This window comes from Numida meleagris, chromosome 25, assembly GCF_002078875.1.
Source record: "Numida meleagris isolate 19003 breed g44 Domestic line chromosome 25, NumMel1.0, whole genome shotgun sequence".
Taxonomy (NCBI): domain Eukaryota; kingdom Metazoa; phylum Chordata; class Aves; order Galliformes; family Numididae; genus Numida; species Numida meleagris.
In genome coordinates, this window is record NC_034433.1 from 4,013,691 (window position 1) to 4,039,169 (window position 25,479).

The 25,479-nt window shown below is 40.7% G+C and overlaps 1 protein-coding gene across 3 annotated transcripts; it reads right to left on the reverse strand.

The window, feature by feature from the left end:
- Positions 26-25,304, reverse strand: TRIM33 (tripartite motif containing 33). Of its 3 annotated transcripts, XM_021377023.1 has the most exons (20): positions 24,839-25,304; positions 20,176-20,294; positions 19,922-20,069; positions 17,719-17,851; positions 16,164-16,280; positions 13,729-13,843; positions 12,949-13,095; positions 12,322-12,439; positions 11,482-11,726; positions 11,078-11,242; positions 10,047-10,247; positions 8,558-8,690; positions 8,235-8,298; positions 7,798-7,957; positions 6,489-6,835; positions 5,850-5,973; positions 4,807-4,881; positions 4,052-4,204; positions 2,395-2,445; positions 26-2,312 (listed from the first exon to the last, which is right to left on the reverse strand). In XM_021377023.1, exons 1-20 carry the CDS (start codon positions 25,287-25,289, stop codon positions 2,100-2,102), a joined length of 3,279 nt encoding a protein of 1,092 aa, XP_021232698.1. In that variant the 5' UTR covers positions 25,290-25,304; the 3' UTR covers positions 26-2,099. The 3 variants fall into 3 exon arrangements, with proteins under 3 accessions (XP_021232698.1, XP_021232701.1, XP_021232699.1); XM_021377026.1 differs by lacking the exon at positions 11,078-11,242; XM_021377024.1 differs by lacking the exon at positions 2,395-2,445.

Consider the following 25,479-nt stretch of genomic DNA (forward strand, 5'->3'; position numbering starts at 1 on the left):
CCATTGAAGAGAATTCACAAAAATCTTATTTTCATTATAATTTTAATAATATTCTTTTGCAAAATGAAAATGAGAAACTAGAAACGCATAAATAGGCAATACACATAGCCATTAAACGATGCCTTGTTACGATCGGTGTCCTACTCACACAGCTCATCCTCTTCTATGGGCTATATGTCAATATAATACACATCTGAGGAGGATAACTTTTCCTTCTGCATACAAACTGGTAAAAACTAGATTGAAGCTGACACTATATGAATGTCTGAAAAATGGAGAAAGATCAGTTTGTCTCAGTGGTACTGTTCATATAATCCAAAGACGTGAGCTCAAAGTTACAAATACCTTCAGTCTCCTTCCTTGCTGTGAGAGGTATAGTCACAGAGTACACCTACTTGGCTGCTACAAAAAGAAATAAAATCTCTACTGATTTGCATGAGCATTTCCGAGAACGTATCTCAATCTGATACACTGTGCTATAAATACTGACCTTTACCATTGTTTTAGTAAAGTACATACAATGAACAGTCACAGGAATTGCCCATGCTGAATATATTAAAACCCCAGCAATTTACCACAGAATTGCTGTATTCACACAAAATCTTATGGCAAATTTATAGTCTGTCAACTTGACCTCATCTCACTACGTAATTTCTTTATTTTAACTCTTAACAAGATCTATACGAAGGGCAGAAATTACATTTCTCAGTCCTAATATTGATTTCTGTGTTTGCAAAGTGACTGTTCAAACTGCAATTACTTTGGGATGACCTCATCTCCAACCTGAAATGCTAGGATGAACACGGCGTGCAATGGGTAGGCACTGCACAAGTGGAACAGAGAAGTTGACCTGTTTTCAGTATTTGACCAGAAACCATCCAATACCAAGTCCTGGCCTGTGCAAGCAACCCAGTCTCAGCAAGTTTATTCCAATCTTTCCAAACCATTTCACTCACAAGCTGCTTCTGAAGAAAGTTCTGAGTAGTACTCTTAATAAAAGTAAGATATAATCTCAAAATGAATGCAATGTTAGAAATAGACAGCATATATTACAAATCTTTTCTTGATAGGAACAATTCATAAGAATACATATTAGCTTAAAAACAGTTCAGCAAATGTTGCTGATCTGCAAGAAATCTCAGTTTACTATTTACAAGTAAGACAAAGTGAATACAGGAAATTTTACACATTTGGTAGTTAATAGATTATTGTTTGCCGAGCAGTCTATTAGAAACTGATATTTAGGAAGACTGGAAAAACACCCAACCAGTTATTACCTCTTCAAGTACAGAAAATGAGATAACAAATACTGAAGATAACATTCTGCCTCATTAGGGGGACCAGGGACAGATGATATAAAGCAAGGGTTTGTGCCATGAGTACAGGATTTGTAACAAACACACCTAGCCCTACTGAAAAGCAATTGCTGCAACCAGTTTAGTCTCGCATCTGTCAAGAACTCACACTCCTACAGTCGCCAATTCAGAACAGTTTAATGATTTCTTTTTTTTCTTTTGCTGTACATAAAATGTAGTAAAGAAAGTCAAATTTAGGTAACTGGATCAACACGGAAGATCAGTTATTCACAATACCATTTAAATGAGATGATGAAAGCAATGACCCAACACGCACTTAGGTTCACACAAAGAGGGGATTTGGGGAAAGTTGCTTACAGTTTTACACGATAGTCCAGCATGAAAGTAACACATAGCAACTGTATTGGTCCAGTCCTGCACAACATTTTACTAAGCCGCCTCATCTGTACATGGAACATCTCTTTTCAAATCTGCTTCTCTTCAACATTCATCCACCTCTATCTGAGACCAGGATGAGTGTGCCCCCTCCATCAGGAAAAGAAAGGAAATAGTAAATAATCAAGGGAAAAAAACAGAAACAAAACAAAAAAAAAACCACCAAAAATTTACAATACAGTTTTTTCCCCTTCTGATGAGAATATCTTTCTGTACAAGTGTTTTTTGTACTCTAATACTGTTTAAAAAGCTATCAGCTTCTTCAAGACGGCCACTGTAGGCATGGTAATCTTCCAGGAACACTTAAATAACAGTTTTTACAATAAATTTAAGGTCCATATAATTAGATTACTTTATATGCACTGGTCTCTCATCTGATTTTAGGCGTTTTCTACGTGGTTGTATAAAGTCTTCATCGGAGTCCTCAGTTATTTCACCATCATCCTCTTCCTGCTCAAATTCAGGCAAAGGCTGGAAGGTCCTGTCTGGGTAGATCTCTGTAAGTTTATCTTCAAAGTATAACGCAACTGCCTTCCCTGCCTGTGCTACTTCTGAATCAGCCTGTAAATAAAAGAAGACAGGAATATTCACCTGTTGGAAATGCACATCCCTTCACCAAGTGTGCATGGTCTAAAACGCTTACCTTCAAATTAATCTCTTGTGTTTCTGCATAAACTTGAACAACTTTCATCATCTAAAAAGGATACCAGAGTCAAAAAAAATGAAATTATAATCCTTTCTAAAGTTATGAGATTGCATAGGCTTGGATGACTACAGTCAGCCATAACAGGAGAACAGTTTGTTATGGACTACCCCTCTTTAGTTCTCAAACTTAGTGGAAGCAGGCTTAAAACAGTCTTAAGAGGGCAACACGAGGCAAATAAACCTTTGACAAAACACAGTTTTTGTACAAGTAAATGGCTCTGAGTCATTTTAAAAATTGCACTCTACTCATGACTGCTTTCTTCATTACAAAGCTAAGTTGCTCATGCACTATCATGGAAAAGTCTCAGTTCAGTTGTGACAGTTACGTGTTCCATGAGACTATTTTCTTGGGAGCATACTCCACTTTATTATTTTTTAAGAGAATATGGCTTAGAGGCACTAGACCTGATGATGTTTTTAGAGTTCAAGGTGACTCATCTTTTGCCATTAGGAGGAATTTCAAACAGAGAGACAAGTCTGAAACACCTTTTTTTTAAACACATCCATCAGTCCTTGCTCCCTGGTTTTACTCTTGTCCCTAAGAGTTGTAGCATGTTTTCCTCTAGAGTAGATGCTTCATTAATTCCCTTGAATGAGAAGTTCACATAATTGCAACTTCTTCCACCTAATACAGAGACACAAGGGAGTCGGGTTGTCAAAGTCCCAAATGATTGTGAGTAATTACAGTGTACAGCATCACAGCCTAAGAAGTACTTCAACTTGATTTTTATGAGCGTACTCATGAAGCATTCGAGATTTTAAATACGTATTTTTGTACTTCAATTTAGCTCTTCACACAGCCAGAAACGTTGCCCAAATACTGCAAAACTTGCATTACATTGATGGATTTCCAGGATCACAAAAAAGCCATTCCTTGCAATGCCATCTCTCTAAGGCTTTTTGTGGTCCATCTCACAAATGCCTTTTTTTTTTTTTTCCAGCAGCCACTGTTTTTGTGTCTTCCACCACCACAGTTGTTTTTGATATTCAGAATCTTTTTTCCACTGTTCCAACTAATGATAGCACCTATCTGGTGCATTTCTCCAATTCACTTTCCACAACTAAGGTGCAAATATTTCACTATCAGATGGGTTCACTGCAAAGTCAGTCACCCTTCCACTCCTAAGAATAGGACTCCATACAAAAGTCACCTACTGAACACTAACTTTTATGATAGCCCATCTACCCAGGAGCTAAAGCACTGAGCTGAACACTAGGAATAATGGACAATTTGCTGTTCTGGATTCAGCCTACATCTCACACAAAAAAGCAGTATAATATTTGTCAAAAAAACACTTTTTCTCAGTAGAAGTAGTTGAGTACTCAATAGATAAAATTCTACTCTTAAGTCTTGAATTTAAGAACAAGAGTCTGTACAGTATGAGACAGTTTTAAGGACTCTTGATCTCCTCATCTAGCTGAGAACAAGAGCTAGTTCTGTAACTGCATTATTTTTCATTATTTAATGAATCAGTATCTGCTCCACAATCAGAGCTTTACAACTGGAAGCACAGCTTCTACTTGGAGAAGCTTCAGAACCATGCTGAAATAAATGTAAAAACACAGAAACGAATACAGTTTGGAAGTTAACGTACTTCATTAAACCTTTCACAGTTCTTGAAGATCAACCGGACATCTGCCACAAAGTCCTCGGGAGTCTGGTAATGCTGAGAATGCTTCTTCTGCAGTTTCTTTTTCACTGTAGATAAATCCATCGGCTTCTTTATAATTTTGTAGTAGTTTGGTATCTGTAAAGAACGAACAATGATTTATCACCACAATGGCTACGCAGCTCACAGAAGCAGTTAAATTCTTTGCTTCTCAAAGTATCAACCAGCTAATATTGTCATACATAGTATGCATGTGCAGTAAGTGGGAACAATTTCCTTTCCTCAAACTTTTCTTCTTCCCAAATTTCACTACCTGTCATAGCATAGCAACACTTTTCAATACTTTTATTAGCCTTGCTACTGAAAACAGAAGAGTCAAAATAGTTTCTTTCATCCTTTCATTTAAGATTGTTTAATAATAATTTAAAAAAAAAGAAGTTATCCTAAAGTTTCTTGTAATATATTGAATTTAATGGGTATCCTGACTTAACCCCCTTTCAATTTAACAGAAGTAATTTCAAATACAAGGGCTTAAGACTGGGACTAGAGCTTCTGCATGGAAAAGCTACAGAATCAGCTTCTGTATCCTTCAGAATCATGAAATTCTGAATGACTTTGATTGATCAAGGGGACCTGCTTCAAGTAGAAGCAGTTAGTTCCTTCCCAAACTCACCTCTAACCTTTACAGAGATGTTATGACAAAAAATAAACCACAAGCTATTTTTAAAAAGGAAACTCACCGAGGCTGGGACTGGCTCTTGAAATTCAATGCTCAGCTCATGACAATACAGGTAAAGCAGGAGACGTTCACATTTCTTACAAAGAAATAAACAGCTTCATGTTAACATCTTTAATTTATCCTTTGTCCAGAAGTTTGTATTTCCTAATTTTAAATGGGTTTGTACTTTGTACTGGAAAATTTAAATACAATCACTAAAAGTTTATTCATAAAATGTGAAGGTCCTTAGGAGGGCATTGGAGGGTGGGGGTAAGGAGGGGAGCACCATCTTACTGTTCACATAGCAGGGATATACTTCCCTTTTGCTTTCTTCTCCCAAACAGATATCTAAGGCTACACCGAACATGTGGAGGCACACTAATAAAAAGTCAAATTAAAAACAAAAAAAAAATGCAACAACTACAACTGCATTTGCCCAAGAGTAACTGCATCTTACAGAAGAGGACTCAGTTCAGACTTTTATTCTTTTCCTCTAAGATAAATAATTTGAAATTGGCTATAATGTTTCCCTGTTCAAATGTTTTTCTTCCCTTTGCTTATAATTCCTTTGGAGGAATTTGATTTGATAATACTGTAACACTTTATGCACAGGCTAACTGATAAAGCTAAAAATAATTATGCCAAGGTCATTACACTTTCCACAATAACACAACAATTTGTAGTATCCCTCACAGCATAAACTTAACACGCCAAGCTCATGTAACTATCTGTATGGAAGCTGTAGCACTTATAAAGTCTACTTAAAAACACCAAAGAGATTCATGTATGTTACAGGATGCACTTACATGCAAGTTTTAGCTACTAGATTATTATAGTTTCAATGTAATGGAGAACTTGCAAAAAGTCACCAAGACGTAGACGTGCTCACAAGCAAGATAATCTTAACAATCTTATGAATTATTTTGTTGCTTGGTAAACCTGCAACTAATTAATTTGCTGCAGTCAAAGCAAAAACATTTCTGAGAAACAGTGAGGGACAGGTAATATCAGAAAACACTTTTTTTTTTTTCCTAAGAAACTGATTCCGACAAATTTGAGACATACCCTTTGGTCCACAGGACTCAGGCCTTGTGCTGTTTTCCCTTTCTTGCTGTGTTGCAAGTTGTCACAATCATATTCTACTTCTGGTTTGCTTAGATCTCTGCAGAATGTACATATCCAATCTCCACTGAACAGAAAAAAAAAAAAAAAATGCTATTATTCCAGGCATCCAAGGAAAAGGTCCCATCAGGGCTGACCACAAAGACTTTTTCATTAGCTCTTACAATTCATACTGTACAATATTAAAGACGTGGATATATAAAGATAAGGGATAACCCATTATGCTCAAGGTAAACAGCCATCAGGGACATTTTTCCTGCCCTCATATTCCTCTCCCAAACATGCTCAGACACTTCAAAACAACTTCCTCACCATTACTTTAAAATGAACTTCCCATAACGGAATCGTACTTTGAGAGATTATACTTTCATCAAATAAATATTCATCATGTGCACGTGTTATGTGCAAAACAATCCAGGCACGCCTTTAAAATGTGATTTTTTTACTAAAAAAAGTCATGCAGAACTAGCAGATCTTGACGAGTACCAAACCACTACGTTAGGTACTGTCCTGAAATCTGTCATGTGACTGAGACCACGGAGATGTTCTCAGGAGCCATTACACCATTTCTGGTTCAGGTACCTTGGAAAGCTGAGGAGTGTTGGAACATGACAAGTCAGATGAAACACTTTGGGGCACTTCTCACAACACAACAGATCCCCTCCGTTTTGGCATACAGCACACCAGTCTTCATTGGGGTCATCATCCTTATTACTGCCTTCTCCTCCAGTTCTAGCTGATCGATGCATTAGACTCCGCACTGGGGATTTTCCATTGAGCAGGCCGTGTGCAGACTGTTTGCAGCTTTCACTCAAGTCTCCTGGCTCAGTTTTTACATGATTTTCCAGACTTCCTAAGGCTTCCAATTCACTTTCCAGATGCAAGTTAGTGGACAGTGGTGGTGTCAAGCTGCTCTCAGGACTGCTAAGCTGAAATGAAAGTAGCACATGAAAATTGAAGAGTCAGTTTAACAAGGGCATCTTTCCTCTTACATTCCAGACAACATATCATCCACCATTTAAGAGTACTACAGACCACTTCCCCAACTTAAGTGGCAAATCATTCCATAGACCTGAGTTTAATACAGTATTGAAACTTACTTTTTCTTAAGTCCAATTCAAGAACAGACTCATTTCTACTAATATCTGTCATGATAAACATCTATTTATGCTCTGACATATAACTCTTGATTGACTGCAAGATGTCTCAGTATGAATACAAACATATGAAATGCTCATGATCTCCTACTAACAATGGGTTACTTACTGCTTTTACTAATTAGGGATTAAAAGCAGCAAACATTCTGCACTTGACTGGGGTATTTCATTTTGATAACAAACGATAAATCTTACCTGCAGACTAACCTATGTCTGTCAGAGCATAGTATCAACAGATAATAAAGCCCTAAATACGGGCCAAACCAAAATAAAGTTCTAACTCTTCTACTGGACTACTTTCAGTAAGCAACTACCTAACACAATAAATAAAACTTTATTTTTATATAAAAACTGGATATGATCTGGATATGAACTGGACTGGATATGATCTGCAGCCACATCGCTAGGTCAAGTCCTGTCCAAATCAGCAAGGGAAACATCTGCCACCAGTCAATGTTTACCTAAGACAGCAAGTTATTGTGCGACTCCCAGTGCCACCTTATTGGTACTTGTGTTACAAATCTCTAATAATTAAGAGCCTTAGCAGTGCTACAAAAACAGCTCACCATTTGAGCTGGCCCACACTTTAAGTTCAAACGTCATTTGTCAGAGAGCAAAATATATTCCAGTCTTCAGAGGCTGTTAAAGGTATGATGAGGCTTAAGAGTAACATTACTTTATGATTTCAGAGTTCTTTAAAAAAAAAAAAATACTGTTTCACAAACTAACTTTACCATGCAAGCGCTCCTTCTGCCATCCTCTGTTTTCTCCTGTTTTACTGTTCCTGAGAAACTGCATATCTCCTCCTCTGTCCCCGGCTCCTGTTTGACTTTCACCTGGTCAGACTTGAAGTTAACACTAGTTTTCTCAGCAGTTCTGCCTGAGGAGCCACAGCTAGAAAGATACAGGCACATAAATAAGAGGAAACTGCATTAGAACAAAGAAATTTAAGTGAACACTGCCTGAATGATTTCAAAGGCAAAGCGTGTCACAATTTTTATAAGACAGATCAAGTTTATGAGACAGCAGAGAATTGTCTTAAAAAAAAAATCTCTTTCCTGTAAGCATTCCCCAGTTACTGGGTCACAGTTATAATAAAGCCCTATTGACCTGTTGCCAATTCATTTTTTGACTCCTCTGTCTGATGGCAGCATTAACATTACGTACTCACCTTCCTCTGCTACCCGTGCTGGAGGTACTAGGTGGCCTCACAGGAGTGTGCGAGTTGGATAAACCTGAAAAGAAATAGCACAGAAATTGACTTGGTACAAACTTACTGAACAACATGCACAAAAAATAAAGCCCAGACAGATCATCTGTACATGTACATACAGGAATACTGCATTCATATGATGGCAGCTTGTTACTGGAAAGGTATTTCTGAAGGAAAGTTAAGTTCCCAGAAGAACTCTTTTCTGAGAAAAATAATTTTTAATCTTACAAAATATCACTTTCTTTGTGGCAGGAACTGATAGAAATACCCATCACCTTTACCTGATGACCCTGGAGATAGAGCTGAAGGTCCTGGGGAAGGATTCATGGTACTCGTAGGTTGTGGGGGTAGATGGCTGCCTGTGATATATCTGCTTAAAAGGTTATCCAAATTACTTGAACCGGCATCTTCAAGCTAAAAAGCAAAAACAAGAACTTGAATCAGAGAGCTCTAATTAAGTTTATTAATAGTTTCACATCTTTACACTGTGATGAATATCTTGATTGGAACCAATCACCATCTCTTCAAGGAGCTTGGGCATCAGCAAACATTTTTCTCAGCTCCATACAGAAATCACTCTGTCCCAACAGAATCCCCTACTTGAAAACTTCATGTAAGACTTTCAGAAGTTCCTGATTATCCGAGTTCTTCCAGTACAGCCATGAGGCACAATTAGCATGAGGCTGTTCCAGCCTGTCTTGGTTCCCAGATGTTCAGTGTGTTAATCACACAAATGCTGTTTGCCAAATGAACTAACCTACTACTACTGTTGCAAGAGTGATTCCACAATTAAGATATTAAGAGAAATCATGAACTTGTTTTTCCTTAATACAGTGTGAATCTTCCTCCTGCCATGCATTTTTTTTATGCACATTTAGAAACTACTACAAACAAGGGAAAAAATACTGCTACCTCACCTACAAAAAATGACCAACTGAATAACAGCTTAATTCCGAACAAAGTCTCTGAAACAGATTTTATTCAAAGTGATTTTTTATGACTCTGAAAGCACCTTTGAAAGATTATACTTGAAAGAATTGGATAGGTTACTTTCATAAAGTAAAATCTGTAACAGCTATAATCCATGAATATAAATATAAGGAGGTACAAAAACCAGCATCTCTATACTATTCTGCATTTTCAATGCACCTAGAAGTTGTGTAGTTATGTTTAAGAAACCACTATCAATTCTTCTAACCTGATACATCAAACTTCAGATGTGTACAGCTGGTCATAACTAGTTATAACTGTGTTTTGTTCTGTCTAAACAGAGCTTCTGCACCACTCATCAATCACACTCAGAGATGAGATCCTTTCCTTCTGCTTCTCCGATGTTAGTATGTTACCTGCAGCCTCATCAGAAGAGTGAACATAAAACCCTTCAACCCAGCTGTTTCAGATTAAGAGTTGCAAAGTTCTGGGTATTACAGCAGACCGCCTGCTTTGAAAATTAGGATGTGTTTTGAAGGATACTGTTTCCTGTACAATGACTGAACATCCAGGCAACAGTGGTCACACTGCATTTCCAGGCAGACACCAAAACCAGGGCTCCAGATGAATCTCTGTTTACGTGTTATAGCTGAACCCAGCATTAAAGACTACCTGTCACAGGCCAAGCGTGGCATCCCCAAATAGTTACGACAGTTGTGTGTCCAAGGCCAGGGCTGAAGATTTTAATTATTTTTCAACTTTAAATAATTAAACCGCTCCACAAACACTGATAACCAAATAAGATGCAGAAAGCATAATGGCTTGGTCCTCTCCACTGACCTGGATGGGTGGGATATCTGGCAGGGAAGGTAAATTCTCCGGGTTTGTTACGGAAGGAATGAGTTCAATTGCTGTGACAGACGGACTTGTTGGGCCACGGTTTGCACTTGCCATTGTTGCTGTAGTAGGACTAGTTGGATTAATAGTGTTGTTGTGTACAGAAACAACTGGAAAAGGCCCCGCATGCCCAGGGTTAGAATGCTGTAGGAAAAGAGAAGAGACAACGACTGCATTAGAGGCAAATCGTATGGCCACTCTGCGTGTAGAACTGCAACACGTGCATTGTATGACAGTCCTCAACACAAATTTAGTAATGGAGGGGGGATGGATACAAATTCAAATTTCTATTAATGTTACCTGTCAGCACTGAATGCAAAGCAACTGCTACATATGTTTACTTGGAAAAACACTTGATGTGACCAGATCTTAAATATGCAGTACAGATTTGTCCTGAATTTCTGTCAGATCGTTTTCAGGTTATATTTTCGTAAAGCAATGACTTCCTCCAGAGGACTTTAGAGTTCATGTATCTACGTACAAAACAGTAACTGTTCCAAGTCATTTTGGTTTTCCAGTCACATTAATGTTGACGATAAAAATCATTTTTAACGGCATGTGTTGCTCAGCACTGTGCTTCAGGTTTGAATTTAAAAACACTTGAGAATGTGGTTTCTTTAAAAACCTCTAAATTACATCACTTTCGATTTCACTACTCCTGACTATTCTTTAAGAAGCCCAAAAACTGAATGCCACTAGAAAGTGAAAAACTGAAATGTTTTGTTTCACCGAACTAAAATGCAGTACATTTTAGTAACACAAAGAAGCAAGTTCTTTCCGCTTTTAATGCTTCAAATTTTCTTACATTCAGTAGCAAAAATGTCACAGTACAGTATGCGATATGACAAAGCATATAAATATGTGTAGCTGTGAGTTATTAAGTTACAGATAAACACATTTAAAGCTGGAGGTATCATCTACTGTAATGAAAGTTTGGCACAATGGCACAAATGAAGCGTGTACACAGGATATACTTGTCTTTGAAGGTGAGGTTGCATCATGGAGTATTGTGGTCCATTGTGGCGTGGTATTCCTGGTATACGAGCAGCATTCTGAGCCATTCTCATCTGATGTGCTTGGAAAGCCCCACAGTTCATGTTACCTCTCTGCATGGTCTGCATGCTGATCAACCTGGGAGGCTGCAAGGGTTTTTGTTTTTTAAAATTTTTGCTTTTAACATGGAAAAAAGAAGCCGATTTCTTTCCACAGAAGTAGGTTTACTAGTTACATAACACCAAGAAAGGCCAACAGTTGTCATATTTAAAGCATGTCAAATTTCAAAAGATTTTCATGTTTATAAACTGTTTTGTTTTGAAAGGGCATTTTTAAGCCTCAGTGTTATGGTGAAATGTGAAATAACAGCATACAAGACACTTGCCTGCTGCTGTAAGACTTGAGGATTCGTCTGTCTGGGAACTGACCCAGATGGCTGTCCCATCCTCATCTGCTGCAATTGCTGGTGCTTTTGTGCATACACCTGTTGCTGCATATGCTGAAGTCGAAGCTGTGCTAGATTGATTTGTCCTGGAGCTTTGTTGATGTGGTTTGTTCCTGGAGGAGCTTGTCCAACCACTACATTAGGAGTGTAACTAGGAGCTGGTTTATTTTCAATAACAAGGTTACCTAAAGAATAAAACAAAAAAGAACCAGTGAAAAAGTTTAATCTCTATTATCATCCAAAGGTCAACGAATGCAAAATATTCAGATGTGTCTAACTGATTTTCCACTGGGGCAGCAACAAAGCAATTTAAGTGTGAAATTTTCTTTTTAAGTTTCATAAACCATACACGAGAAAAGCAAAAAGAAAACCAAAAAACAAGAAATTGCAGAACTAAAAACAGTACCAGTGAGGAAAGACTAAAAGAACTGTAACTGCAAAGCTTCCAAGACAAGAAAGCAGTCGTAACTGATCTTTATGTCCAACACAAACAGACAAGACAAGAAATCTAGTAAGTCATGAAAGGGAAAAAAAGAACACAGGGAGAATGAAGTTTCATCAAGTAAGGAAGCAAACACTAAGAAAAGATACCTGGGAACAGTGGATAGAATCCCATCACTGCATGACATTAAGAAGAGGTTACACTAGCACAACACAAAGCACTGCTAAAGCTAAGTTCTGATTCAATATGATCATATGGATCATACTGCCTCTAGGTATCGCCAATCCCCTCACTCAGTTGTTCAAGGATCACAGAGTAAACATTCCAAATTTTCTCACCCAAATTGACGACGTTCTTTGCCCAAAACGTAGGGTCACAATGAAAGCGTATTGCTCCATTGGCAGCTGGGACAGGATCACAACGTGCCTTCAAAATATGACGTAACTGGAATGTTATCTAATGGAAAGCAAAAATAAGAATGTTCATGACCACAAAATAATGAGAATGTTAAGAAGAGTGCACTTGCCCAGAGAGCTTAAACTGCTGGATCAATATCAAGGACTATAACTAACATGCTTGGTTAATAGCTTGGAAAGCGTTCTGCTCACTGGGAAAATGATCCACTGTACAACAAACGTGTTACTGAACCCTAAGTGTTATGCAAGTACTGTTACTCAACTTCTACATGACTCAAGTGAAACACTGAGTTGCCCTTATAGACCTTTACCCTACTCCTACGATAAAACTGTTAGGTCCTTAGTTTACAAATGAAACTTGTTCTACAAGTTGGAAAACTTATCCCATTGCCATACCAGTGGTTGTTTTGTTTTGTTCCTCAAATGGAGCACAAGCATTTCAATTTTTCTTCCTTAGATATGATCTAGTGAAGCTAAAAAAGTACTTAGGAAATTCTTTTAAGTAAACCTTGTCCATATGTACAGGCAAGTGAGAGGATGTTTCCTTACCAGCCGTTTACTGTACAGCAAAGCAGTACTGCTGCCGCTTGCAATAGCCCAATTAGTAAAGTTCATCACATGCTTCACTTGTCGCGAAAGTCCAGTGATGTCATTTTGTTGTTGTATTAACTTCATCTGCCTTTCCTTTGTTACATTCTACAAAGAAATAAAAACTTTTATTACAGTGGAGACTTAAGATTTAAGAGGAAAATAAAATATAAACCGCTATCACAGTTCTCATAACAAAAAACTGTAACTAGCAAAGAGGCTTATACTAATGCTTATATTCAGAGTAGCTAAAACTATCAAGGAATAATTCTCTATTATTGCAGTCTGTCATTCTTCCCTTGTGTTTCAAAGTGAAGAGAAAATGGCTCAAATAAGAGCTTCTTACCCGCTTTAATGCAGGAAAATCTCAACTACTAAAACCAGACCGGCTCCCTCTTTCTCATACTGCCAGTCACATCAGCAGAGTGACATGACAGAGAATTGAGGAGCGACCCAGACCAGGTGCCAAGAAAACAGCCAGCCCTGTACTGGGTGGTGTCCTGGCAGCAGGAAGTGACAGCCACTGGTGGCCAGGCACTCTGCACACCAGCTTCCTATCCCAATGAGAAAATGCCTCTAAATACCTCCTGAATACAGCAGACAAACTCAGCAGCCCCACTTTACGATGCTGAGCCTTTGATAACCTGCAGTCACACCAAACAGTTTTCAAATATAGAATGTGAATTCTCAACAGAGGATTGGAAACAGTGAACCAACACTTATTTTTTCTCTTGACTATACCTCAAGGTGCTGTAGGAGAGATTTTCCCTTTTTATTGATTTCATTGATGAGGGTGAATATAGCCACTTTGATTTCCTGTTCTACTCGTTTGTTAGTTTCATTTACTTCTTTTATCCTAAAAAAAAAAAAAAAAAGAGAAATGTAATGTTGGCCAGGCACTTCCTATTTTGCCTCTAAATACTAACCATCATCGGGAACTTCCCATCCTTGTAAAGTAGAGGAGCAATTTCAATATGGAAGAAGTTATAATACGTGCAAAACTGATAGCATGCTTGATTTCTATCAGAAATAGTTGTTAATCAACTGATTTGGAAGAAGCTACTTAAAATTTCAGTTTGGAGAAAAGAATTAAACAGTGAGACCTATATGTCACCTAAAACAGGCAGCTTGTGTTCTACTTGAAATAACTGAACAGTCTTGGCCACTTATATACTTCACGTATTCAAACACACACATATACACAGCAAAGTCCATGTGTGCATCAACACACAGATATATCTGTCCATACTGTGCCCGTCTCACTATGAAGAATTTGTGTATGATGCTTTAAATTGCTGTGCTACTGTACATTAACCAGAAAGGATGTCACTGCTGAACTTGAGATGGACTCCTCCACCTTCCCCCTCCACCCCAAGAAAGTTTACAAACAAAACTGTCATTACATACCTGTAGAGAATCAATATTTTTTTCACTAATTATTTGCCTGAAGTTGGTCTACATTCTTCTCCTGTGCTTTACTGCTATTGCCTTTTAGTTTGTACACCTCACAACTCCTCATCATGTCCATTACTGTACTTCTTCCTCAGTTTAAGTGTCTTCTTTGAAGTCAAGCAAGTTATCTTGAGTTCTGTATACAGAATTTAACCCTAACAACAACATAGTGCTGCACTGGGATTCTTTACTTTGCTTGGAGAAGCACAAGGCACAATCCCCTGCCTCGAGCCAGTCTGTGTGTAAAGTTTTCAACTGTCCTTTTTGAAAGGGCTTTTTCACTGCTACACCAAGCATCACAATTTGTGATGCCATTCATCCTGACAGGACCACAAAACCAATGCTTTTTTCTCTGGTGATGGTCATTGCTGGTGTCAAACACCATTCAGCACCTTGGACAAATGTGCTCTTTTTTTGTGATAGCACAACCTATTTCCTATTCAAAATCAACAACAAATTTTAAAAAAATCTCTAACCCTCCATTGAGACAGCAGGCACCCATCCTTGTTTTGGCACAGAGCAATTATTCCAGCAGACAGTTATTCCATCTACGCTGGTTTACCCTTCTAGATCACATACGGTGCCATTTCAAGCCGTCTGCTATCACTGCCAATATTATTGTAATACTTCTTTTCCCTGAAGTTTTTACTGATGGACTTCATGCCCCACACTTTGGCAATGTAACTGAATGACATGTAAAAGGAAACCTCACCTGTGTTAACCGTTTAGCTCAGCAGTTAATCATAGCCTTTACAGAACCCAACCACATTCTGCAGAAATTCACTGAATTGTCAGTGAAACCAGAAACTTTGCCACACGCAAAAAACATTACTATGTTATTCTCATGCACCATTACTGGCCTTGAATTCTTATCCCAGAACTGTGCGACATTTCTTGAGCTTTCAATTTGTTTCCCACATATCTGGGTTTCTGTGTCTCTTCCAAGCATGCACCAAATCCACAACTTGTACACCTTCTTAGCAATTTTGGGTTTCCTGAAATTGCTCCCAAGAGCACCTAAGTGCGTGAAAACCTTGCAGCAGTCACACGCTCTCACGGTCTCCACATTCAGACAAGGATACTGAGAGTGTATATTTACTCCTTTGTCAGTAAGGTTCCCACATCACACGATCACAATCATATTAATGCAAAAAAGACAATCTTGATCTTAAGCTACACCTAGAATTTATAGGCTGAACTACCAAAAGCGAAGCCTGTCTTCCCTGCAGATAAAATACACTAAGCTTTGCTTGCATTATAATAATAACAAAAAGGTCAATTTCCTATTCACCTTCCAATCAAGTTTTTGTTACACATTTAAGGAGCAGCGAAGAGATGTTCGTATACAACAAAAATATTTTAAGAAGGATTTCTTTAACTCTACAGCCAAAACTTCTGTCACCTACAGCTGAGGTTAACAGAAACGGTGATAGGGGTTTCATGTGATCCGCCTCCCCCCCCTCAAAAACTGCAGAGTCAAAGTAAATCTTCAGTTCTAATCACAGTTGCCATAAAAGATAACATCCTTGAAATGTGTTTCATGTGACAACTTCTCAGAGAAGCAGAGCGGTTTAGAGAAGAAATCTTTCCAAATGTATTAAAGTTCAATACAACTAAAGATGCAGGATCAACTAACACGTCAGCAACCTTCTAATCCCTTCCTTCACCTCACTGAGATTCATTAAGCAGGCAATGATAACAGTTAATCACTTGGGGATATTTACCTGTTCTGAACTTGTGTAGCTGCAAAATTTACGTAGTTCTTCTTCTCAAGAAGTTTGGCCAACAGGTTCTCAATTGCACCCTTCTGGTTCTGGAAAGCCTCTTCTAGAAACTGATACCTTTTCAACATACAGAAGAAGACCTCAGTTAACAAGGACCAGTAAGGATCCCCAATTTACATGTAAAGCTATAGTGCCCATCAAAATTTGGATAAAATATGATGGATATGACAAAAATACAGAAACAAATGAGATTTTATATACACACACGCACATACATACACAGTTCAGTTCACAAATAAAATCCTCTGTATATGTCCAGAGGACTGTATCTGTATGAGTCAGCTGTTAATTTCAACTACACAGGGAGACAATACACTGCATCATTTCACAAGACAGCAATCTATGGAACCCCAGCTAAGAGATACCATTCAGAGTCTGACAAATGATTTTATTAACACTAGATGAGGGAAAGGCAGGAATAGTTCGTTATATTCTTTCATTAAACAATAGCCAACCATTTCTGAATTGTTAATCCGTTAGCATCAAGCACAAACCAGGATGAAAAGAAACAAGAAGAGATTAGTTAAGATATCCTAGGAAACCACACTTTCTTGATAAGAGTGCTTTTCAGAATATTTATGATCAAGCCTATGAAAGAACAAAGCAGGAACATGAGGTTAATATTTTAGCGGTGGTAGTTTAAAAAGTGAAAGTTCTCCAGGCTGCTCTAGCAATCTATGACATTAATTACTGATCTGGAAAAAAAAAAAAATGAAAAAAGCTAAATTCATACTGTCAAGCACCTTCATAAAGAAGCGTTGCTGGCAGACTAACTTGCTGCAAGCAGCCGGTAAACATGTATTTTTATCCCCAGACTCTGTATTACAGCACTGCAAAGTGCTTTTTGACATCTATGAGCAACTATATTACCAAGCTGCTAAAGAGTAAGAAGTTTTAACATCTCCTAAAGGGGGTCAAGCTTTTCTCTAGCAGCTGAGAGAAAAGTAAACTCCGAGACAACACCCATCATGAAAAGGATGCAATTTTGAATCAACTAAAGCCATATTTTTCTACTTCCCCCACATTAGAAAAATGCATTCATTTAAGATGAGAAAATGATACCTTGCCTTTATGAAATTCACCCTAAATTGAGAGACCACCTCGTAACAAAATCCAGGCTTTCAAAAATTGCCTCATCCGTGTGTCGTGATGTGATTTTTGCTTCCTGACAGCAGCAGGTGCTCAGGGCTGCAGCACTTCCTGTTGAAGTGTTTTTTGTGTGTCCCTAAGATAGTGACAGCACTGATAAACACCAGGCTGGGTAACAGCTTAATCACACCAAGCCACCCCAGAGGACGCTGCTCTGAATCCAGTCCTAAGACACTTGACACAGCTCACTTAATTGATCACCTGAAGTTTTCAGCACGACATACATGTCCTCCTTTTTCTGATGGAGAGTAAATACAAAGTTCAAACAGACACAACTGTCTGTAATCAATGGTATTTCTTCCTGAGAAAGCACACCACGGGAGTTAAGACATGTCAATATTTGTACCTGTGTTCTTTGTGTTCCAGTAACTGACAGTCTCTGCATGTCAGCCTGTCACATGTTTCACAGAAAAGTTTTAACTGCTCTTGTTTGTGGACAGGACAGAAAACAGGACGTTGACCAGATGCTCCCACGGCCTCTGTTTTTAAAAATAAACCATTTTTGCATTTTAAAATAAATTTAAGACAATCTGAAGTGCAAAACTACTAACTTCCAAGCTAAGTACGAACCAAGAATTCAAAGACAACTACAGATTTGTTCTCACCCTAAAGTTACCATGAATACGTTCTTACCAAAATATTTGCAGTGCCAGTGTTTTGTAGCTGTTCCCACTTTTCCTGCATTCAAAATGAAGGAGGAATTTCTCTCCCCGTTAAAACTACTCAAAAGACACTGCTACCCCACCTGTAAGAACTGCTCGTGCACAACACTTGGATTTCATGCTCATGTTAACAGATGAAACTCTGTGCAGCGTGACCTCTGATGCTATAAAGGATCGATCAAACTTCTCAAACCTTTATACTGCCAAACACCCATAGGTCTTCCAAATTACCACTTCAAAATCTTTACAAAGCTCATTAAGTCATAGGTAACTGAAGTGGTAAATGCAGAGCTAACATTATTACCGGTCATAAAATTACTTAAGCCCCGGCTAAACCAGAGAACTTTTCCATTTAAACACGAAGATACTGTTGAAAACATTTGTGAATTTGCTAAAAAAGCACTGCATGGTGTTCTAAAGCTTTTTGGAGCTCGGCACAGAGGAGAGCAGCTTTTGGAAGGTACAGCAGGTAAGGTTTAAAACAAGTGAACGCATCGTAGCCCCCAAACTTTCTGAAGGTTGTTACAACATGCAAGTTATTGTAAGGAAAGAGAGCTCATGAATTGAAAGCTGACGCTAACTGAACGTTCAGGTCTGAGGCATGTCACACAGTCCAGCGAGCAAGAAGGGAAAAATCTTCTTTGAGCAAATAATGAATAGTTATTCCTCACAACCAACAGAGTTACCAAGGATAAATGTATGCCAAATGTCGGCTGCATTCCTGCCATATGGGCTTGCCATCAGATTCCAGCATCATAAAGAACTTTATTGGAACAATCATTTTGGGGCACTTCCCCACTCAGCTTACTGAAGTGTACATGGGGTTACATTATCACCCTGACGGCCACAATACAGCAGTCCTAACGACAAACATCAGTAATTCTTTGCAGTGTCCTCTCATTTGATTTAACATTACTTGGTTACTGCTTACTAGGATTAATACATTTAAATTTAAATAATCTTAGAAGTTTATTTCATACAGCAAGCAAAACAAGATCACTGTCCACAGGAACTAAGCTCAATAGTGAAAATGTTTAACCACTAACAGGATTTTGCCAAAAACGATGGCAGAAAGCAATGCAGTGTTACTACTTTGCAAGGGCATAACAGAACAATCATGATCTTACTTTAGATAGAGAAACAGCAAATTTGAACTTATCCACTTTACACAGGGAGTTATTTTTACCTGCTCTGCAAATGTTTTCCCCATTACTTCAGTACACTGCAAATGACACCATCAAATGACAGCTGAGGAATTAACCTTCCCTAATAAAGTTGCACGCTTAAACTGTACATTCCCTATGCACATTAATTTTTGCTAACCAAGAGATAAAACCTAAAAATGAATTCAAATTCCAATTTACTCAGCAGCATCAACGCAACCACAATTTTACACTGAATATAACTGTAAGCTTATCTGTATATACTTTTCCACTGCGTGGAAGTACAACAAAACATACAATTTCATTTCCTTGGCCAGCAGATGCGACTACCATGCTGTCAGTGCTCTCCAGAGTCCAACCCCTCCATTTAGTTAGTTATTCCATTAATTAAAAGCATCACTAAGAACTGATCTAAACTCTTTCCAAAGATGACAGCCTCATTCTGCTTCTTCTGTGCTTAGGACGCTTTCTACACAGAACATCAAATAGCACAAAGTATTAGTAAATAAGCCATTTTAGTTTAAAATTTAATTTCCCTATTTTTTTAGCTATTTTTAAAGCTACCAATTTTGTAACAACAGCCTTTCACAGATCTTTTCCCAAGTCTTTGGAGAAAGCTAGAGAGCTGGTTGGTACCTAAATAATCCTCCCCCTCTCTCTTCACATGGGCCAAAGAGAAAATGTTGTTCCTACAGGCAGGACTAAATGGTATCCAACCACTCACCTGAAGACACATCCTCTTTTTTTCTGATCATATGATCTTTAGTAAATTTTACTCGCTGATGAGCTTCTATGCACGTCTTGCACAACCACTCCCCACATTCTACACAAAATCCAACAGCACTAGCGTTATCTTCACAGCTTGTGCACACCTACAAAGGAAGTAAAGTCAGTCACCATCACTTTCCTGGAAAGCATGAACATACACAGGAAAAACAAAACAGCACGGGAATTCTGGCAAGCAGAAAAGTGCCAAACCTGTTCTGATTTCTCATCAGAGCTGCTTGGTGTTTCTGATGTGTCCTTTACGAAGTAGTTATCCACCAGATCTATCTGCCTGCATTCTTGGCGGCATATCGGACACCGGATTACCCCAACTGAAAAACACAGAATGATTCCTGGTTATATGGAAAACAAACACAAAATCCTCAAACTGTTCATTTCAGCAGTCACCCACACACCCCACAGCGTTCTATAAGCCAAGCTAAAGAATAGAAAGCCCTTCAAGTGATGTTCAAGAGAACGTCTGAGTACTGAAGCATGATGATATTCTCCCAGATTCAACAGAGGCTGTTTTCTAACTCAGCCCGTTTCCATCGGGCTGCAGAGGCAGATGTAATATTACAACTTACCTGAAGGTTTCAGGATTTTTTTTCAAGGAGCGTTCTACATAGAAAGCAGAACTAATATCAGGTACCAAAAACACTTCCAAGTCTCTACTAAACCGTCCTCCCGGGCCAACTGCACCTGCCTTTCAGCAGCACACCTCCCATTTACATACATACGCACACAAGTACACGCACAGTGTTAACAAGAGGTAACATGCAGATTAATTCCTTCCCGGTATTCTTCAAAAAATCACTTTGTTTTCTTCTAAATCCTCAGCTGAACTGCAGAGAAGTCACGGCATGAACCAAACTGACATTTAAGGATGTCCTAGGAACAACCTGAACAGATTTAAGCACCTATTTATCACTCCAATGGCAGTTAATGCTTTCTTCCCAGAGACATCATCTAGTCTTAAGTCAAGTTCCTACACATTTTTGTTGTGAATGTATTTTTCGAGGAGATGCTTTCAAAGTATTTGAGAATTGTTGTACATTGGTACACCTGAAAAACTTTGAAAAGGAAACGTAATTGAATGACGCTGAACTCCTTGAGGCTACTCAGTCAGAACACTGGATCTTATTTCATGGAGATAAATCACACTGCTAATTAGCTGCCCCTGCCTCCTTCAAGCATGGTGAGCCACTCCTCCCTGCCATGCCACCAGGACAGAGGGAGTTTCCCCAGGTCTGCAAGAGGAAGAGTAACAAAGCACCCTAAGGCAAAACAGAGACGAAAGTAAGTCAGAAAGAGTAAGACTGAAGTGAACTGAGGAGGAAAAGCAAAATCAGAACGACTGCCACAAGTCTGCCACATCATCCTGCAGCAAATCACAATGGAACTTTACGCTGCCAAGAGAAAATGTTCTTCACTTACAGCTGTCAGCAAACAGGGAAGCTGCCCTTCCCAGCCACACCTGTGCTGAGCATGGGGCTGAGTTGACACCTGAGGGCCTCGGCAAACCCATGTGCTGCCATCTTCCTTCAAGAACACTGATTTTAAAGAAATTGTTTCGATTTTTTCTGTTGATATTTATGACATCAATTAGAGCTAGCCCCAAACTCTACCAAATCATCCAGGTGGAGCAATCCACCTTCCTCACCCCTCACTGCAGCTGGAGAGAACACCACTTCAGACACCTGTTCTTAAATACAGGTTTGTTTGGGCTGAAGCACGTCAGACTGGTTTCCAAAACAGAAGCACTAAGTTAATCATCAGTAAGTTCAAAATCCTTTCAGATGTTGGCATTGCTGTTAACGATGACAAAGCTTCACACTTCGGGAAATATTTGCAAGCACTTGTGCAATCCAGCAACCCAAACTTCCGTTCCGTCCTCGTACTTGGCACGTAGCAGCCCGCGGAGAACAAACCCCTGCCATGTTCAGGGGCTGACAGCATCCATGGCAGCTAGTGCACGTGCAAAGCACTCGCTTCCATCAGGAATTTAAGTGCTCAAGCAGGTATTTCTAATGATGCAGAAGTTACAAACTTTCCTTAGTGAAAATAGTTACTATCAAACTTATTTAAGCGATAGGTCACATTTGCGTGGATGTAATAGCATTTTTATCTCCCCCCCCCTTCCAATGCTGATTAAAAATAGTTACTGCATAATTTAAGATGTCATTTGATACACCGGTTCTAAATACACAAACCCTGGGTATAGGATGTGAATTCAGCATCTCAAAATAATTTATGCTATGTATTACAGCACTCAGCATTAAGTGTATTTTTCCTTGAATTACACATATATGTACCTTGACTAATCCTCTGTTTTCTTAGCCTTTCGCAAAGCACCTTGTAGCTCTTTTTTAGGCTCCCAGCCTAATGGAGGCTTGCTAGATTGTGACATTCACAAGGGGCTGGGAGAACCACACATTCTCTCCATCGACATAATCTTAAGAGAGAGTGTAAACAACCACCTCAGCAAAGCAATGAAACCTCAGAACATCTGCTCTGAGCCGGAAAAGCAGCAGCTCTGGGTGCATAAGAAAGTTGTTCTCCAGCCCCTTCAACTCTCTCAAGTCTCTAAGTTAAAAATAAACGTTTTTTAATGCTGTGATAAAAAAAAAAAAATTACAACAGAGCATTTTCTTGTAGGCTTCTATTCAACCTGAAAGAAAGAGGACAGCTGGACAGAGGAAACATCGGGCAGTGAGAAGTCACCTAGCCACCAAACAAAGCACACGAGCCAATGACCTAAAAGTAATTAAAGAGTGTGAGATACTAACTTGTGTGTTAAATACATAACACGAAGATGGATATTTTAAATACATAAAGACAAAACCTTCTGATTTATTTTTTTTTTTTTTAGCAGAAATGTAAATACCAGCAAAGATTTTCCTTGTAACATGTATGAACCTTCCAGTTACCTTCTGTAACACAGCAAGCCACAACTCCGGATGACTGCTTTCATGTTTGGTCAGCGTTTCTAAACTTTTAGGAAGTGAAACCCTTCCTCTGTCTTCACTCGTAGTGTCCCAGGGGAGTGAGAACAGGGCAGAATGGATGTTGATGTAGACCACCAGCAACTCCTGCTTCCAAGCATTCCTACTGCTCAACCCACTAGAACAGCAGCATGCTGTTGTCAGAGGACTACTCTGTGGGTATCTGACCCGCACTCAAGCAGTTTTTACAGTTATTAAAAATACACATATTTACAATTTTAAGTACTGACAACGCTTAGGGATAAAAAACTGAAACTAATTAAGAAAACAACCAGAAAAAATATATTAAACAAAAGACCCAGTGCTTTTCCACAGCGTTTATAATTCTTTTATGGAGGTGTAGACACACAGAAAAATAGCAGGAAAATGTAGATGCTTGTGGAATAGTACAGCACAGGGACGGCCCTCGGCTGCACGTAACCCGCTTCAGGAACAGCTAAGTGTACTATTTTCCAATAATTCCTTGGTGAAGAAACATCTGCTCATAGTTAAGGATACTACAAATGCGGAAGTGGGATTCATGACTATCCATCTATGCCAACAGGGGATGAACCTGCAAGGCTAAGCAGCAGGGTACTTCTCTGTACACTGAGAACGCGTGTTTTTACCTGATTTGCTGGTAAACATTTCACGTTCTGTTCAACTGATTGCATTTATAACGTGCAGAGAGGGCTGTCCACAAAACTGCATCTTTGCAGTTTGGCTCAGTCCGTGTTCTGCTCTTTACTGACCCGCTGCACTAATACTTTTGTCAGTGCAGAATAACACCAAGCACAGATGGAACACACACACCTCTGCCAGCGGGGATCCCACACACACACCTCGCTCATGACATCTGTAAGGTCCCGATCAAGAGACGAATTCTTCTCTCACCAAAGCACACCATCAGGCATTCTTACGACGTGGGTGACAAGAATCGAGATTCCAGGTTATCGATAACTCAGAACACAGACTCCATGGTTTTAGTACACCTGCTCCCGAGCAGATATATTCAGACAATCCTGCTAATCACTGGTACAATAAGCCTAACTTCATGAGTATCTCTCAATACACACCACGCAAAACACAGAGACTAGAATTTAACAGGAAAGATCACAAGATCAACGGAGTGCTTAAGTTAGCATGTTGATAAACTATGCTGGGACCCTCATCCCTTAGGAAGTGATGGACCTGCTGGGACCCATGTCCTAGATGAACCTCTTGCTGCCAGTGCGGCCGGCAGAACCACCACGGCTGGGTTATTCCTGAGGACCGCAAGGACAACACACTGTGCAACCCAGCGGCCAGTCCTTGCCCAAACCACTCAAGTGTCACCAAGCAAAGCCCTGCCGGCCACGGGGCCTGGTTCAGACCTGAGGAACCACGCAGCGCTCTGGTTCCGTCTCCTTCCACAGGAGATAACGCGTGTGCCGCCCGCGTGGGCGCCGCGGGACAGCGCGGGGCGCAGCGCTCCCACGCGGGAACAGAACGCGCGACCCGGGGCGGCGCGAGGCACGCGGCGCTGCACCCCAGGCTGCTCCCCAGGCACCCGGCAGCACCGCGCTGCACCGCCGAGAAGGCTTTTTTCGGTACAACCGGACAGCTCGACACCTCTACGCAGACACGCCTCTTAACGCAGCACCTCCGAAAGCCAAAACAAAAAGCGCAACGCGATTCGCCCCGTAATTCCCAAACAAGCAGATCGACTTCGAAGTTCCGGCTCTCACGTGGAAGTGCGACGCGAGAGAGCTGCCGAGAGCCGTGAAACTGATTCCGGAGGATCGCGGCACCGCAACGCCAGCGGTCACGCGCGCAGGCTCCGCCGGCCCAGCTCCCGAAGAAGGCGGAGAACAGCTCCGGGCTCGAGCCCGCGGCCCCGCAACCGCGCTCACCTTGCTGCACGTCGCCGTTGGCGCCGCCGGGCACGGGCACGCTGAGCTGCCGCTCGGGCTCGGGCAGGCAGCGGCGGCAGAAGGAGTGCAGGCAGGGCAGCAGCTTGGGCTCGGCCTCGCGCCGGCTCTGCAGGCTCTGCGCGCACACGGCGCAGGTGTCCAGCAGCGAGAAGGGCCCCGGCGCCGCCGGCGTCAGCGGGGGCACCGGGCTGGGGCCCGGCCCCGGAACCACCCCGGGCCCCGCCTCGGCCTCGGCCTCCCCGAGCCCACGCTCCGCCGCCGCCGCCGCCGCCGCGCCCGGGCTCTCCCGCTCCTCGGGAGGTGCTGCGGAGGGCGCGGGCGGCGCCGCGCCGGAGGGGGACGCGGCCATGGGCTCCAGGCCGCCGCCGCCGCCCGGCCCGGCCTCGGCAGCCCCCTCCCCGCCGCCGCCGCCTCCTTTGTTTTCCGCCATGTTTCCTCCTTTGAACCCAACTCCCCGCTCCGCGCACGCACAGCGTCACCACGCGCCGTGCGCGCTCCCCAGCGGGAGGGCGGGCCCGGGGCTCGCGCAGGCGTGGCCGCCCGGTGCGAAGCGGTGCGCGGACAGACGAGACGACGCGTGACGCACCGCCGGCTAGAGCGCCGTGCGCGCCTCTCCTCGC